This window comes from Neovison vison, chromosome 13 (assembly GCF_020171115.1).
Source record: "Neovison vison isolate M4711 chromosome 13, ASM_NN_V1, whole genome shotgun sequence".
Classification (NCBI taxonomy): domain Eukaryota; kingdom Metazoa; phylum Chordata; class Mammalia; order Carnivora; family Mustelidae; genus Neogale; species Neogale vison.
This window is the reverse complement of record NC_058103.1, coordinates 105,006,414-105,024,495: the sequence shown is the minus strand read 5'-3', so window position 1 is coordinate 105,024,495 and position 18,082 is coordinate 105,006,414. Positions and strand designations below refer to the sequence as shown.

Genomic DNA, 18,082 nt, shown 5'->3' with positions numbered 1-18,082 from the left:
TTGGGTTTATAATTTGAATGTCTGTTTAATCACATTTCATAATAATTCATTTTTGTATTTTCAAAAATATTGACCTATAATGGATTAGAAAGTTGTTTTTTTTTCCAATGGCCATTCACTACAGAGTTTGAGAAGCAAACTGGTTCTAGAGAACCAACCAATTTCCGATTGTTTGCTGCTACAGAGAAACATGATTAATTTTTGTATCAAAAATTGAGCCTTCGGGGGCACCTGGATGGCTCAGTGGGTTAAACTTCTGCCTTCAGCTCAGGTCATGATCTCAGGGGCCTGGGATCAAGCCTCTGCATCAGGCTCTCTGCTCAGTGGGGAGCCTGCTTCTTCCTCTCTCTCTCTCTCTCTCTCCCTCTCTGCCTGCTTCTCCACCTACTTGAGATTGAAATAAATAATATCTTAAAAAAAATTGAGCCTTCTATCTCATAACCCTGCTAAATTCACTAAGTAGTTTCAGTCACCTTTTCATAGCTTCCTTAGGACTTCCTACAGCAATAATTTATATTATCTGAAAATAGAGAATTTTATTTCTTCCTTTCCAATATGATGGCTTATTTCCTTTTCTTGTCTTTTTGTACAGGCTAGGACCTCCAGCACAATGTTGAATCAATGTGAGGAGGGTGGACATCCTTGCCTTGTTTCCAATCTTAGTGGAGAAAGCATTCAGTCTTTTATTACTAGGTATGGCCTTAGATATAGGTTTTCATTTCATTAGGGAAATTTCTTTCTAGTCCTAGCTTGCCAAGAGTTGTTATCATTTAATAAAAAAAAATTAGAAGTTAGATTTTGTCAGAAGCTTTTTTTGTATCTATTGATATAAAAATATGTTTGTTTTAGTCTGTTTTTATGGAGAACTCATGATATTTATATGTTAAACTAATCTTATATTACTGGGATAAACTCCATTTGGTCGCATGTATTACTGAACTCAATTTCCTAAAATATTGTTGAAGATTTTTACATAAATATACATGAGAGATACTGGTCTGTAGTTTTGTTTTTATTTTTATTTTCATTTATAATAAAATACCTTTGCCTGTTTTGTTTTGTTTTGTTTTGTTTTTACCAAGTAATGTTTGGTAACACTCAGAGAATGAATTGGAAGTGTACCATCTCTTCTATTTTCTAGAATAGTTTGTGTAGAATTGGTATTGTTTCTTCCTCTTTGGTAGAATTCTCTGATGAAGGCGTCTAGGAATTTCCCTCATGAAACTACAAATTCAATTTCTTTAATAGATACAGGGGATTTCTAGTTTAGCCCCCACATGTAAAGAGCTTGGAAGTTGTCACTCCCATCCTTACAAGAGAACACTAAAACAAAATAAAAATCAATAATGTCTTGTACCTGTTAGAGAACTGAGTCCTCAGGACAAGCCATAACCCTGAAATCTGGAGACATAGGTGAATCTAGAGTCACAGCTGAAATTTGGTTGCCTAGAGCAGAAGCCACTAGAGCCATAAATTGGTAGGGACACTTAAATGTTAATTTTGACAAGCTGCTGGAGTCTGATTGTGGAATAGCGTAACAGTCAGAAATTTCCAAGACTAGCACACAATCTTAGGAGGCTCACATTTTTGTAGGTTTTACCTCCAACACTACCAGAATCTCATAGTCAATCTTCCATGGCTCTGGCAGGGTAAGGATAAGAGCAATCATTGTAAAATATGTCCAGTGTTCTCCATAACAAAGACCTACTGTCCAGAGAAAAAGACCTTCTAAGAGCCTTAGCATATCTAGGGGAAGGGGCATTTCTCCTACTCTAGCCCTCTTTGTCTTTCCTGTCTTTCCTATGGGGGTAAAAAGCTAAGAGACATTTAGACTAAGGATGCAAGCCCACTAAAAAAATTGATAATTTTTTTTTTTAAGAGATAGAGAAAGCATCTGAATGCAGGGACAAGGGCGGGGAAGGGGTGCCGAGGATGGGGGGAAGGGTGGAGAGACAGAGAGAAAACCCCAAGCAGGCCCCATGCTCAGTGAGGAGCCCATTGTGGGGCTTAATCTCAAAACACCAAGACCATGACCTGAGCTGAAATCAAAGAATCGGACATCCAAAGGACTAAGCCACTCAGGTTCTCCTAAGAAACTGAAATTAATTTTAAGATTATAGGACACATACTTTCTCTTACATCTCACTGCCACACCAATAGATTTCCAATATAATAATCAGGGATTATAGCTGAAAGAGCTGTAAGACACAGACCTTCTTTGATGAAGAGCATATAAGGAAGCCCAAAGTCCAGGTGGCAGACAAAACAAGGCCACTAGAAGAATCTGAAGCCTCTGGTACTGAGAGCTGCAACAAACATTAAATACAGTCCAACTCTTGCCTAGATTAACATAAAACTTATACTAAAAACCTATTTCAGTTCCTGTTACTCAGTATATGATGCTCAGCTTCTAATAAATAATTACAAGGCAAGTTAACAAGAAAAAACATGCCTTACTGAATATCTGAATATCTGAAGGAATACTTAGGTTTTCAATTTCTTCTTCTTCTTTTTTTTTATTTATTTTTTATTTTTTTATTTTTTTAAAGATTTTATTTATTTATTTGACAGAGATCACAAGCAGGCAGAGAGGCAGGCAGAGAGAGAGGAGGAAGCAGGCTCCCTGCTGAGCAGAGAGCCCGATGCGGGCCTCGATCCCAGGACCCTGAGATCATGACCTGAGCCGAAGGCAGCGGCTTAACCCACTGAGCCACCCAGGCGCCCTCTTCTTTTTTTTAAAAAGATTTTATTTATTTATTTGACACACACAGAGAGAGATCACAAGTAGGCAGAGAGCAAGGGGGAAGCAGGCTCCTTGCCGAGCAGAGAGCCCGATGTGGGGCTGCATCCCAGGACCTTGAGATCATGACCTGAGCCAAAGGCAGAGGCTTAATTCACTGAGCCACCCAGGCGCCCCTTCAATTTCTTCTTGAGTGAGCTTTTTTTTTTTTTTTTTAAGTGATATGTCCATTTCATCTAAGTTTTAAATTTATTGGCATTGTTTATAATATTCCATTTTTATTTAATAAATGTAGAATCTGTAATGCTAGTCATAATTTATGTGTTCTTTTTTCCCTTACCAATCTGGCCAGAGCTTTATCAATTTTATTAATTTTCTCAAAGAACCAGATTTTTGTTTTATTGAAATTCTCCATTGTTTTTCTGCTTTTTGATTTTTGCTCTTCTCTTCGTTACTTCCTTTCTTTTACTTATTTCTAGCTTTAGTTTTTTTTCTCTAGTTTCTTAATGAGAAAGCTTACATTACTGATTTTAAATATTTTGACGTATCTAATATAAACATTTAATGCTAAAAATTTCACTCTATTCCTTCTTCAGGTACTTTGCTTTGGCAACTATCCCCCCATCTCCTGCATCATCAATTTTTTTTCCAATTTATTTATTTTCAGAAAAACAGTATTCATTATTTTTTCACCACACCCAGTGCTCCATGCAAGCTGTGCCCTCTATAATACCCACCACCTGGTACCCCAACCTCCCACCCCCCCGCCACTTCAAACCCCTCAGACTGTTTTTCAGAGTCCATAGTCTCTCATGGTTCACCTCCCCTTCCAATTTACCCAAATTCCCTACTCCTCTCTAACGCCCCTTGTCCTCCATGCTATTTGTTATGCTCCACAAATAAGTGAAACCATATGATAATTGACTCTCTCTGCTTGACTGATTTCACTCAGCATAATCTCTTCCAGTCCCGTCCATGTTGCTACAAAAGTTGGGTATTCATCCTTTCTGATGGAGGCATAATACTCCAGAGTGTATATGGACCACATCTTCCTTATCCATTCATTCGTTGAAGGGCATCTTGGTTCTTTCCATAGTTTGGCAACTGTGGCCATTGCTGCTATAAACATTGGGGTACAGATGGCCCTTCTTTTCACTACATCTGTATCTTTGGGGTAAATACCCAGGAGTGCAATTGCAGGGTCGTAGGGAAGCTCTATTTTTAATTTCTTGAGGAATCTCCACACTGTTCTCCAAAGAGGCTGCACCAACTTGCATTCCCACCAACACTGTAAGAGGGTTCCCCTTTCTCCACATCCTCTCCAACACATGTTGTTTCCTGTTTTGTTAATTTTGGCCATTCTAACTGGTGTAAGGTGATATCTCAATGTGGTTTTAATTTGAATCTCCCTGAGGGCTAATGATGATGAGCATTTTTTCATGTGTCTGATAGCCATTTGTATGTCTTGATTGGAGAAGTGTCTGTTCATATCTTCTGCCCATTTTTTGATGTGTTTGTCTGTTTCGTGTGGGTTGAGTTTGAGGAGTTCATTATAGATCCTGGATATCAACCTTTTGTCTGTACTGTCATTTGCAAATATCTTCTCCCATTCTGTGCATCATCAATTTTTCCCTTTCCACTGAGTGACTGTCATCTTTATACAAACATGCTGTTATAATGATGTATTACTTGGGAGCTGGGGAGAAAAACACTTCTCTGTTTCCCCCTTATCCTCCTCAGGCTATCATCCCATTGCCCTACCATATTTATAATGGTTTTCTGTACTTGATATGCTATGTCTATGTCCTTATAACCCACTCCATTTAGGTGTTCACCCCTACACTGAAATTCTACCTCTCCATATTTAATGATCAATTCTTACTCCTCATTGTTCTCATTATTCAACAGCATTTGACATTCTTTCCCCTCTCAGGCCACCACACTCTCCTGATATTCCTTCCTTCCTCAGTGGACAACTCCACCTCCCCATTCCAACCTCTCAATTGGAGAGCCCCAGTGTTCAGCCCTCAGTCACCTTTTCCTCTGGATCTACATCCATTACCCAGGGGCCTTTCATTTACTGCTAAAATTTAAAGTATCATGCACTCCAGCTAGTCTATATTATTTCATAATTGGTAACATACTAGATAATATTTATATATTTTAATCCAGGCAGTCAGATTATATGTTCCCAGAGGATAAAGACCTCTACTATCTCATTCTTTTCCATCCTTTTAAAGTAGCTAATGCAGAATACTGCATTAGATACTTTAACACTGATTAAACACTACAAACACTACAAACCCCATCTCTGATTTTGCTCAAACACTGAAAAATGAATGCTTTCACCACTAGGTAGAGAAGGATATACAGTGATTACACTGACACAACAAGTACCTCCTATTCCTGAGTCTTAAAGCCAGGACCTGCTCAGGACTCACCAACTATTATGGTCACCTTAGAAGGTGTCAAATCCTTAAAAATTCTTTTGCTGAGACTGAATCCATAAGCCAGTTAAGTATTCAGCATTTTCAGTGAGGTGAGGATAAAATATATACTTCTTTCCACTGGAGGTTTCGCATGTGTTGAGGCTGGACACGGGGGAAGTCCTTGCTCCAACTAAATACCAAACAAACCAATTAAACTAGAGCCACAGTTTCAGTGGGGAAGAGCCAAAGAAGTTGTACACAAATCTGGCCTGTTACCTAAGAAATGCACACCTCTTCCACTGGCTTACAAGTGAGGACTAAAAAGCTCTTGGTCCCTGAGGATATTTCATCTAATAACACAGTCAAGATAAACCTAGAGCAGCCTCATTTCAAACCAGAGTGAACAGGCATCACATGGTTTGAGTTTCAGGCCATAATAATTGTCTATACAACCTGTCTGATGGTGAAAGAGAAGCTCAACCCCTTCACTGCACTGTCTCCACACCAGGGGGAGAAAAAACAAAAGGATTCTATAGGTTGCTCAGGATCAGTGGGTAAAAACTAAACTCTATTCTCCTTGTCAACCAACTGCCATCTCTAGTGATATGATATTTTATAAATTCCCTGTTTTACAATTACTTAGAACAGATTTTTCAAGGTGAGTTTCCAGGATCTTTGAGAATAATCTTCCACTTGGTTTGAGCCTCAAATAACTTCTCTGCACTGTTTCTGAACACACAGAAATGAAACAGGCCTTATGAATTTTGAGGTAACAAAGACTTCTCTTTAAAAATTCTCAGGGCTGACCAGTCATAAACAACAGAACATGCAGTCAAGTTTTGTAGGAGACAAAAAGTGTAACAACAGATACTGAAGAGTACACTGCTCCAAAGAAGAGGACACAGGGGAGACGAGTAATGCCAGACAACACTTTTATTGTTCACTGAAAAACACAGGTCTGAAAAGAGTCTATTGCATTGTGCACTGAATGCAAGGCCTGATATTACAAGTATATAGACACAACAGCGTAACTTACATAAAATGATACATATTGTATACTTATATAAAATGATACATATAGTAGCCATTTCTCTAAACACTAGAATTTAATAGAAGTAACGCCTTTTATTATAGAAGAACTGTAAACACTGCAATCTTAAACAAAATGCTCTAAGCAAAGCATTTTAAAATTGTTTTGTTGTGATATCTACTTTTTCCACCTGGAGTTAGGACCCTGTAGGACCCAAGAAAAAGTTAACTAATGAGAGCTAGCACTTTCAAAGAGCTCTTCCCAGGGAGCTGGGGGCTGCTGCCTAAGACAGGCCGCCACCACCCGGGCCCCCCCTGGAGCCCTCAGGCCCACAGTGACTGCTAACCCCTACCTACAGGCTAGTCTGAGGTGATGCAAAGTGGGAGGAGTACACGTAGGAGGCGGCTCCTGTCACAACTACTTATCCTGTACCCAACTCTATGGACAAGAACACCTAATATTTTTTATGTGAATTTGCCAATCTCAGCAAACACTGAAATGTGTTTTAAGAAAAAAAAAAAATTTAACAACGAGAACAAAAGCCATTCTCTATGCAATCTGTGGTTACCATCATTTCTTCCTTTCGGCCACGTTTTCATTAGATGCTCTAAAACGGGCTGTTACTATTATATTATGAGCCAGGCAGGCCAGGATTGAGGTAACTAAACTTCTCCAGTTGCAACAACTAACTTAAATGATTAAAAAAATAAATACAAATTTATTAGAGAGCAACAAAATCAATCTCTATTAATCACATGGCAAAATAGTCAAGGACTGCAGCAACATTCACATTTCAAGGTCAACTCTAACTTGACCCACATTTCCTTCCAAACTGAGAAAGCACTGTGTGGAGGAGAGCATAAACTATCAACACCACCTGCTGTCAAATACTATCAGGGCTCAGAAGGATCCTCATAGATAAAATATGCAGAGGGGGGAAAAAAGGCATCTCAGTTTATACACAGCAACAGAAGAAAACTATATTCTCCCTCTGGGCACCATTGGCATCAGGCAAAGCAGGGCTATTTGTAAAATAGTGCCTAAACTGACTATGGCAATGCTCACATTTTAACAGAAATCAGCAGTACAAAGTTCCTTTATGTATAGGGAGTCAAAGATTATTAAATAATTTCCTCAGACAAGAGTCTCACCAAAAGAAAAACTTCCTCTTGCCTGATAAGTTTTTATAAATGGGATTTTACAGTATCCCAGCTTCTTTACTTAATATTAAGTACAAAGGACATCCTCAGATCATAGTAATGAGTAATATTAATATTCTCATATTTTCAGTACTTTACAGATCAAATATTTTATCAGACTATCCATTTAAGAGATTTGTACGTCAATAGTGGTAACCAACTATATATTTTTCTTGTTCTGTCCACCAAAGAACACCACGTTCCGAAAGGAATACAGCCAAGTTTCACAGGTATCTCGTTCCCCTGCACAGTAAATTTCACTCGTCAGTCTCTCTGTCCTTGACTCTTTCTATGACTCTTCTAGTCTAAGGAAAATTTTGTATAATGGTAGAAAACCACAAACTCTGGTGGAAGCATTGGTATTGGTGTTGTGAAGTAAACTTCAGGAGAGTAACTGTAATTGCTAGGGACTATTTACAGCATTGCTGGAAATCCTATTTCTCTTGAATCACTAGATTAAGAAATTCTAGTTATTTAACCATGGGAAGGGATTTCACAGATAAAGGTCTAGTCCACGTGAGAGGTTCTGGCCCCTGAAATGATGTGCGGCTAGCTGAAAATACTGGCCACCTTTCCATTTTAAACATGTTCATTATTCCTCTCCACCACTGTAGTGTGAAGTTCTTCCATCTGTCATGGCACTGGTGAGCCCTCTCATTGCTGCTCCTATTTCTTTTGGCTGTTCTACTGTACATGTGGGATCCATTGAGCTTATCACCTAAATGTGTAGGGAATTTTCATTTCACACCATCCGTTCTCTAAGAGCCATCAATGGGGAACAATTTCTAGTTAGTAAAGGCACAATTCATTGGCATTTCCTCTTTATAAAGGAAATCAAAAGGGTTGCCTAGAAGCTGAACAAACGCGTTGGGTATTCCTATAAAGGGAAGGTTATATCTGCTACTAAAGCCCAGAGACATTTGCTAAATCTAAAGATTATATGGATTTTGTAAAAGCACGAATTTGGCAGTTTCAGACATTTCCAATTTTACACTATATCACTTGTTGGGAGGGGGTGGGGAGTGCTGGCTAGTATCACAGGAGCAAAATAAAAGTGTCAACATCACTCTACTTGCTTGTTTTCCTCGTGCGTCTGATTCTTTCACCGCTCTAGTGAAGTCTGTCCCAGGACACATCACTCAGCAATCGGCAGAACTGCTCAGAGATAGAACAGGCTTCACCTCAACCTGCCCTCCTATCCACACTCGGCTGGTAAACACGGCATTGGGACAGAGCTTGTGAAAAGCCTTAAACCCAGGAAAGACTTACAGAAGTTGCACAAAAATTCCTGGTTTATAATACCTACCCAGGAATCAGAAAATTATTGTTTTTTGATTAAACAAACCGAATCTATGCTCAAAAACCATGTAGTATCTCAAAAAGCAAAATCCAGAGTAAAAACTACAGAAAAAATGCAGCTTGTTAATAGCTTACTCTAGCTAAATCATCATAGAAAGTCAGTGCGATTTACTATTGCATGTAGAAGCACAACCTACCATGTTCTCATAAAATTGGGTGCTAGTAAAGAACACGAAAACAGTTAATAGGGATGAAAGCCCTTTAGCCTTTTGTGACTTCATGACTTAAAAAGACAAACACCAAGCAGGATTTGACATTCAAAGATTTACCTGCTCAGTACAAGCTGAGTTGAGAGATAGCTGAACACCTGACTTTTACTCATTTACGGTGTTCTCAGGAAGTTCTTATTTGGACACCGATGGTTCTTAAATTGGCTGCATTTCAGAGTCATCTGGGAAGCTTTTAAAAATTACCAAATGCCCAGAGGCACCTGGGTGGCTCAGTCGGTTTGGCTTCGGACTTTAAGTTTCAGCTCAGGTCAGGATCTCAGGGTCCTGAGACTGAGCCCCACATCAGGCTCCATGCTCAGCACAGAGTCTGCCTGTCCCTCTCCCTCTGCTCCTCCCTCTCCTCAAATAAATAAAATCTTAAAAATTACCGAATGTCCAGACCAATTAAATATGGAAGGTGGAGCCCAGGTACCAGTATTCACTACGCCTCCCCAGGTGACAATCTAATGTGTTGCCGGGACATGCACACTCACTAATGTATCCCTTTCAGAGAGCTGTGGCATGAACATCATATTTTATCTAGATGGTTTTGTTTTTTCTAAATTCCACCAGGAAAAGGAATTTTTAGAAAAAGGCACAGTTGTGCTTCCTCTAAAGATGCAGCTTACTGTTTGACAGGTGCCGGTTCTCAGGGGTTATCTGGAGCGCTGGTTGAAAAGGAGGAAGTCCTTGTCTTGGCAGAGTAGGCAGAGCTTCAGGCTTCGGCAGCTGCCTCCAGCAACAAAGAATGCCCAGATGCCCATGAGTACCATAATTAAATATGTGGATACCAGATTTATTCCGTAATGAGGACTTATGAAAGTCTGCAAAAAAAAAAAAAAAACCAGCTTGTATAATAACAGTACGCTCATTAAGCATGTAGAGTAACTAAAGATTAAGGAAAATATAAGATACTTTCAATAGCTGTGCTGTGTTTCACCAAACATACGATGTATGTCACACACTGAGTACCACAAAGACACACAGAACTAACTTTGTCAACAGAAACTAGCCCATAGATGTGTGCTTCACTATATTCAAATGTCAAGGCTAGAGGGTAACTAAAAGTCAGAATCAAATGGAAGACCCAATAGAAGATATGTTATACAATCTGGGCCCAGTTTATAACAATTTCTGTGTTAACCAGCTCTTAATTTTCAAGAAAGTAAGACAAGTCCAAGTTACTTCAGGATGAATCCTTAGTATTCAAGGGAACAGCATCTCTTTTTCACCTGCACAGCTGAAGAGGGTTCTAAAAGTTCACTTAAAAAACTTTGAAGGAGTGCCAAGAGGTATTATGCTACGTAACACTGAAGACCAGAGTATCCTAATGGAGCTTATATGCTAGTAAAAGAAACAAGTAAGGAATGCAGCAGCAAATAAATGAATCAAATAATTACACATTATGATGAATGCTAGACAGAATAATTATAATCATGATGGTGCTAGATAAGTAAGAACAAGGTGGTCTACTCAGGTTGCTCAGGGGTAGTCCTGAGTAAGTGGCATTTATACTGACATATAGTTGGAGAGAACCAGCCTTGTGTAGAGTGAAGGTGGGAACCACAGGAGGGCAAAGAGCTTGGTGCAGCTGAGAACCTGGAAAGAGTGATATTAGTCATGTGTAGAGATGGAGGGGCAGCACATGAGATGCGGTTAAGAGAGGAAGGCAGGAACCAGTTATACAGCATGTTGGTAAGGGGTGTGGACTTCATCCCCAGTGCAATGTGGGGGGGGGTCACAGAAGGGGTCAAGGTAGGGGAGCTGAGTGACTTGATTTAGATGTTTAAAACTGCACAAAATGGATTAAAGGAGGCAATTGTGAAAGCAGGGAGACTCATTAAGAAGGCTGTGCACTGACAAACCGTAAGAGACTCTTAATCTCAGGAAACTAACTGAGGGCTGATGGAGTGGAAGGTGGTCCGAAGGATAGAGCAGCTGGGTGATAGACAGTGGGGAGAGTTGGGTATTGTGTAAGACTGATGAATCACAGACCTATACCCCTGAAATGAATAATACATTATATATTAATAATAAATAAGAAGAAGATTTTACACTGGTTGAGGAGAGTATAGGATGGTGACTTAGATGTGGGCGGTGGTAGTAGAGATGGAGAGAGTGGGTGATATGAATGGACAGGATTTGCTGATGGAAGGAATCTGAGGGAAAGAGAGAGGCCAAAGTGGCTTCCATGTTTGTGGCTTTTGGTAAACGGTAGTGCTACTTAATGGGATGACAAAGACTTGGGGAAAGACGACACTCAGAGTGATGGGTGAGAATCAAGTCCAATGAGGATAAGCTCAAGTCCAATGGGGATAAGCTAAGAGTAACATGCCTATGAGATTTCAAAGGACAGACGTCAGGAAAGCATTAGGCATGCGAATACGGGACTGTGAGGAGAGACTTGTGCTAGGAAAGAAAGAGACTTGTGCTAAAAGCACAGACCATAGACAGTATTTAAAGCCATGACTCTGAATGCAGTTACCCAGGGAGCTATTACAGAGAGAGGGGAAAGGAGAAGTCAGGACAAAGCCATGAGAACATTTATAAATTTTTTGTGCTGTTTAGTATCGCAAAAGCAGATTAAAAGTATCAACAACATTCTATTCTCTTGACTCTTACTGAAAAAAGAGTCAGCAAAGGGGTCTGAGAAGAGCAAAGAGTGAGGTAAGAGGAAAAGCAGGACATGTGTTATAGAAGTCAAAAGAGGAACATGTTTCACAGAGAGAGTGGTCAACTCTTTTAAAGGTTGCTGAGATGAAAACAAAAACCCCAATGTGCATGGAGCACTGGGTGTGGTGAAAAAATAATGAATACTGTTTTTCTGAAAACAAAAACAAAAACAAAACCCCAATGTGTTTTCGAGAAATGGAGATGTCCTTTGATCTTCACAAGTGCAATTTTAGAAGGGTGGATGAGCAGAACCAAGATTGGACTAGAAGTATGAGAGGTGAAAAAGTGGAGACAAATTAGTGGAGGTAACTCTGAGAAATTTTGCTGTGATGGGGAACAGAAAAAAATAGAATGATGGCTAGATGGGGGAAAGGCAATAGTGGAGAGTTTGAAGATACATCTATATGATAATGACGAGAAGGAAAACTGGTGATATGGGATCAAGGACAAAATCAGAGTGAGGTCCTTGTGGGAAATAACTGCATGTAGAGCCCAGGTAGAGGGACTGGCCTTAGAGAGAAGGAGAAATACTTCCTTTCCTGGGCCAGAGTAAGGTGGGGAGATGGGTTCCCAACTAGCCCAGAACTTACACTTAACAAAGGAGAGGAACTAACTGGGTCAACATGTCACCATAGACCTCTGCCTATGAAAGCCTTCAAGGGGAGTGCTTCCATGGCTCATCACTGTTCTTACCCTCACCCTACCTTCACATGCTCCTGGTTAAGATACCGACCCTGCCTATCAGCTCTGACTAGGAAAATGGGCAGATTTTGCAGAGACGGCACCTTATGCAGAAAAAGTGCTTTTCTCAAGAGGCAACTGTGGACATTGAGCACACTGAGGCAGGCATTGAGCACTTTCTGGATTCTTTGGAAATTCACTGAATTTTAACTTACTTTATAGGGTGCTAAGTTCTTTTGTATTTCTCTTTAGTTTCTTTAAAATTTTTTCTTCTTTAAACAATTACAGAAGCAATATGTGATTGTTGCAGAAAATTAAAATACACAAATGAGTAAAATAAATTTTAAAATTGAAATTCAGATAGGTTAATATTCAGAAAACAAAAACTATAAATGATAAAGCAAAATTGATTAAACTACATCAAAATAAAGAACTTTTGCTCATAAAAAAGACAACATAAGAGGATATAAAGTTAAACCACACTATAGGAGAAGCTATTTATAATAGGTACATCTGACAAAGACCTTTTTTAGAGAATACAGAAAGAACTCCTAGAAATCAAAAAGACAATCCAATAGGATTATAGGCAAAAGATTTAAAGAGGCACTTCACAAAAGAATTATCCAAATGGCCAATAAATATATGAAGACATGCATAATCTCATTAATCATTAGGGAAATGCAAAGTAAATCCACAATGTGCAGGCCCGTGGGTGGCTCAGTTGGTTAAGCGACTGCCTTTGGCTCAGGTCATGATCCCGGAGACCGGGAATCAAGTCCGATACTGGGCTCCCTGCTCAGCAGGGAGTCTGCTTCTCCCTCTGCCCCTGCCCATCCATCATGTGTGCTCTCTCTCTCTGTCTCAAATAAATAAAATCTTAAAAATAAATAAATAAATAAATAAAATAAAAGCACAATGTGATACTACGATACATCCAGCAGGATGTGTAACAATAGAGAGAGTGACATACTGTCGGTGATGAGGGTGAGGAACTGCCACTCACAAATTGATGGTGCGGATGTAAACTGATACAATTACTCTGAAAAACTGGGTGGTATGAACAGTTGACATATATACACCGCATGACCAGCAATTCCACTCCTAGGCATGTATCACATATATCCAAAAGAAATGTGTACATACATTCATAAGAGACATATAGTAGAATGTTCAAAGCATTACTATTCACAACAGTTAGAAGCTGGAGACACCATTTCTGCTGTAGAATGGATAAAGCAAGGTACAGTTACAAAGTAGAATACTATACTGCAAGAAATGAACAATTAATGGGCGCCTGGGTGGCTCAGCGGGTTGGGCCGCTGCCTTTGGCTCGGGTCATGATCTCAGGGTCCTGGGATCAAGTCCCGCATCGGGTTCTCTGCTCAGCAGAGAGCCTGCTTCCCTCTCTCTCTCTGCCTGCCTCTCTGCTTCCTTGTGATCTCTGCCTGTCAAATAAATAAATAAATAAATCTTTAAAAAAAAAAAAAAAGGAACAATTAATAGCTACCTATACATACAGATGAATCTCTCACAAACACGACGTTGATGAAAGGAGTCAGACACAAGAGCACAGACTAAATGGTTCTGTTTATATAAAATACCAAAAGCAAGACAAGCTGCACGTTAGAAGTCAGGACCGTGGCGGGAGGTTCGTGAGAGCTGATGATGTTTTTGTTTTCATTTGGGTTCAAGTTACATAGGTTACATTCATCAAGATGGATGCTTCTGATCTGTATACTTTTCTGTAGGTGTATTTAAATAAAACAATTACTTAGACATTCTCTGAAACCACTGTTAACATTTTGGTATATCATCTTTCAAATTTCCTAGGTTCTTCTTATTTTAGCTTATTTTCCTGGGTTCTTTTAATCATTAGAGAGAGTATCAACTATTCAAATTCAACATTTATTGGATTGAAGAAACAAAGATTAGTAAGATAAGGTCCGATCTTTGATGATGGAACTCTAGTTGGAGAGACATAAGAACTTAAGAACACTCTCTGAGGATAAGTGTTATAACATAGCTATGTATTAAGGTCTAGTGAATGTGCTGAGTCTGGAATATGCACCTTTGCCAGGGAGGCTTCACACTGAACTAGCACTTTTCCAAACTGACTTAGGTTAAGGGGAGATAAGTCACTGCAGATAAAACAGCATGCACAAGGCATGCTGTTGGGTAGCCACAACAGATCAGTTTCGATGGAGTACATGATGTGATCTGTGGGCAGCAGCAAAAGGTAAGTTTTGCACCAGTGTGGATGAAAAGAGGCTTGGGTCAAACAAAGAAGTCTGGGTTTTATTCCACAGGCATCCGCTACAGCTGATCATTTTTACCTCAATACATTTGGCTCCCAGGACACCTGGCTCCTGGTTTTCCTCCAGCCTCACTAGTGGCTCCTTCTCAGTCTCCTTTGCTGGCTCCTTCTTCCCCAGTCTCAAGATGGGAGTGTCCCAGGGCTCAGTCCTTGGGCCTCTTTTCTTGTCTGCTTGAATCTACTCCTTGTAATCACTTTTTCTGCCCTGGGTTATCCTCCCAAACTCCAGACATTTTCATCCAACTGCCTAACAAACATTTCCATTTGGATGTCCAATAGGCATCTCTATTACATTTATAATGTGCCCAGATAAACAACTGATCTCCCCTCACAAGCTTCCTCATCCCAACTGATGGTAACTCCATCCTTCTTACTGCCCAGGCCCAAACCCTGGAGGCACCATTGGCTCGCTCCTCTTCTTTCTCTCCTGTGCCTTATCCAGTCTGTCAGGAAATACTGTTGGCTCTACTTTCAAACATATGTCCTGATTCTGATCATTTCTCATTATATCCATTGCTATTTCACCCAAATTATCACCCTCCTCCTTTTGATGACTGTAATCTTTTCCCCTGCTACAGTTTACTCTTAACACAGAGAAGTGATCCTTTTAAAATCATGTCCCTCTCCTTAAACACCCTACGCTGACTTCCATTTCACTGAGAGTAAATGTCAAAGTCCTACATTACCTAGATGTGGTTCTCACTTCCAGCCTCTACTTCTGTCTCACCTTCAACTCTGTGACAGTATCTCCTACTAACTTTCCCCTGGCTCACTCTGCTCTGGCCACCCTCACTTCCAAAAAATATGCCAAGCAAGTTCTTTGATCTTAGGACTTTGCTACTGGCTGTGCAGTCTAAGATGTTCTTTCTCCAGAGAGCTACATGACCATCTTCTTCCCTTCTTTCTTAAATGTCACCTTCACAATGAAGCCTACTCTGACCATCTAATTCAAAAATTTGACATCTCCTGCCTCTCTACATGCTGGATTCCTTTTGGCCTATGCTACTGGCCACAGCAACTATCACTATAAAATTTATTATGCCTACTGCTTAAAGCCTCTCTCTCCCCACTAAACTGTAAAAACAGATCTTTGCTTTGTTCACTAAACTGCTTTGTTTACCTTGACCAGTGCCTGGAACACAGAAAGCACTCAGAAAGTATTTGTTAAATGAATCAATAGCCAATTGGATCTATAAAAAGGACATCTGCTTTTTCATGTAATTTCCTTTCTGATTATAAAAGTATACATCATAGAAAATTTGGAACATGCCAAAAACTGTAAAGAACAAAGAATCCACTTGGGGAGAAACATTATTAATATTTTAATGCAGTCTCTTTCTAGTCTTTTTTCCAATGAAGGTTTGGCTTCACATAGTTGCCATAATATCAAAGGTAACTTTAACATCCTGTACCACTGAAAAGTTTTAGGTAGGGGAAGCTGTGAGACTGCATTTCTTCCTTTCTATCTATCTATCTATCTATTTATCTATCTAATCTTTTAAGTAATCTTTGTGCCCAGCGTGAGACTCCAACTCATGATCCTGAGATCAAGAGTGACGCGCTCTGCTGACTGAGCCAGCCAGGCACCCCTGTAAGATGGCACGTTAGATGGATCAGAGGTCAAGGAGCCCAGTATGAGAAAACCTGATATGAATTCTAAATGGATGGAGAAGAGAGAAACATGAGGCAGGACACCACCAGAAAGAACCTTTTCAATACTTTGAAATCATAAGGGTCTGGACAAGGTCTGGGGATAATTCTGATATAAATATATGACAAATTACAATAAAAGTCAGACCCAAAGCATTAAATAGTTCTTAAAAAGGGTATCGAGTCAAGTTTTCTTTTTAAATTTTATTTAGAAAACTGGCATAATTTCACTGTGGAGGGGGTAACTGGGCACTCCTATTACTGATCAGAATGAGCAAAAATGGTACAACCTTTGTGGAGAGTATTTTAGCAATGGACATCAAGGACTTCAAAAATACTCATACCATTTAATATTTTCATTCCTTGGAAGCTAAATATCATATTGAAAAACTTCCATGTACAAAGATGTTCAAGATAGCATTATAAGAAGCAAAGGTAGAAAAATATATGATCAATCAGTTAAGCAAACTGTAATATAATTTTTATATAATAATATAAGGCTATTAAAATTTACATATTAAAAGGGTTTATAGGGACGCCTGGGTGGCTCAGTTGGTTGGGCAGCTGCCTTCGGCTCAGGTCATGATCCCAGATCCCTGGGATTGAGTCCCGCATCGGGCTCCTTTCTCAGTGGGGAGCCTGCCTCTCTCTCTCTGCCTCTGCCTGCCTCTCTGCCTACTTGTGATCTCTGCCTGTCAGGTAAATAAATAAAATCTTAAAAAAAAAGGGGGGGGTTATAATATCATGGAAATTGTTTAAGATGTGTTACCTAACATAAGCATAATACAAGACTACTTCAGGTTTGACTATACCCATAAAAGAAAGGTACAAAGAAAGAAATCTTTAATGAAATCAACCAACAAATTAATAGGTTTCTTTCTGTAGGAAGAGAGATGATTTATTTATCTACCTTTCACTCATTCACTCAGTCACCAACTTTTTGGAATTTCTTCATTTGACACTGAGTTTGTATTTCATTTAGTGTAGAAACTACCATTTTAGATATGGGGACTTGAGTTCCAAAAAACAATGTGAGGACAGTGGCAATACTCACCAGGGCAGACACCAGCAGGTGTGTCAGCAGAACTACAAGAAGGGCAGACCACTTTTTCTTCTCACAGCCATCAAAAAATATGATACCCCAGAACACATGCAGCAATATGATAACCAGCGTCATGAAAGCTGAAAGATAGTCAGTCCATTAATGTCCAGTCATACAGACAACAGATACCAAAGCCCATTGACCACCTGCTCATGATACACAAGCTCTTGGGGTACACCACTCCACTGTGAGAGTTCAAACACCACCTGCCAGAACCAGGATACTGACACATATTTGCTCAAATAGTAACTTGGAAAGCAAAACTTCTGAACACAGGGTCAGCTCTGCAGCAGCTTGTCATCAAGAATGTAAACCTATTGAACCAAAGGCAGCTTGGACTGACTTCCAAGAAGTTTCACTGAGGAAGGGAATAAAACTAGCATAGTATCTAGTCAAATCTTTCCAAATTAGCCTTCTGCACTTTCCTGAATTAAATGGACTATCTTCAATTTAAACAAATCTTCTCACGAAACTGAAATTTCTCCTGTGTTATTTCCTTTAAAAAAATGCTAATGGAAGTATAAAAATATTAAAAATTGCAATAATTATCTTAGATTCTTCTTAGGCAACTCAAACTGAATCTAATCAGCACAACCAGGTTTTTCTGTGGAAGAGAGAGAGAGAGAGAGTGTGTGTGTGTGTGTGCACACATTTCTCTTCTACCTTGGAAACATTATTTAAAATGGGCAAGTTCCA

General features: G+C 39.5%; 1 protein-coding gene across 4 annotated transcripts in view; it reads right to left on the bottom strand.

The window, feature by feature from the left end:
- The window catches only part of APH1B (aph-1 homolog B, gamma-secretase subunit), a 63,471-nt gene that overhangs the window by 23,269 nt on the left and 22,120 nt on the right, over positions 1 to 18,082 (bottom strand). For 2 of the 4 annotated variants that reach the window (XM_044232018.1, XM_044232019.1), the window contains exons 5-6: positions 17,339 to 17,466; positions 9,596 to 9,790 (exon numbers count right to left, since the gene is read on the bottom strand). In XM_044232018.1, coding sequence (XP_044087953.1) covers positions 9,623 to 9,790; positions 17,339 to 17,466 — 296 coding nt within the window. In that variant the 3' untranslated portion in view covers positions 9,596 to 9,622. Of the gene's footprint in view, positions 1 to 9,282; positions 9,791 to 17,338; positions 17,467 to 18,082 lie in introns of those variants that run through there. The other 2 variants (XM_044232017.1, XM_044232020.1) reach the window with 1 other exon arrangement.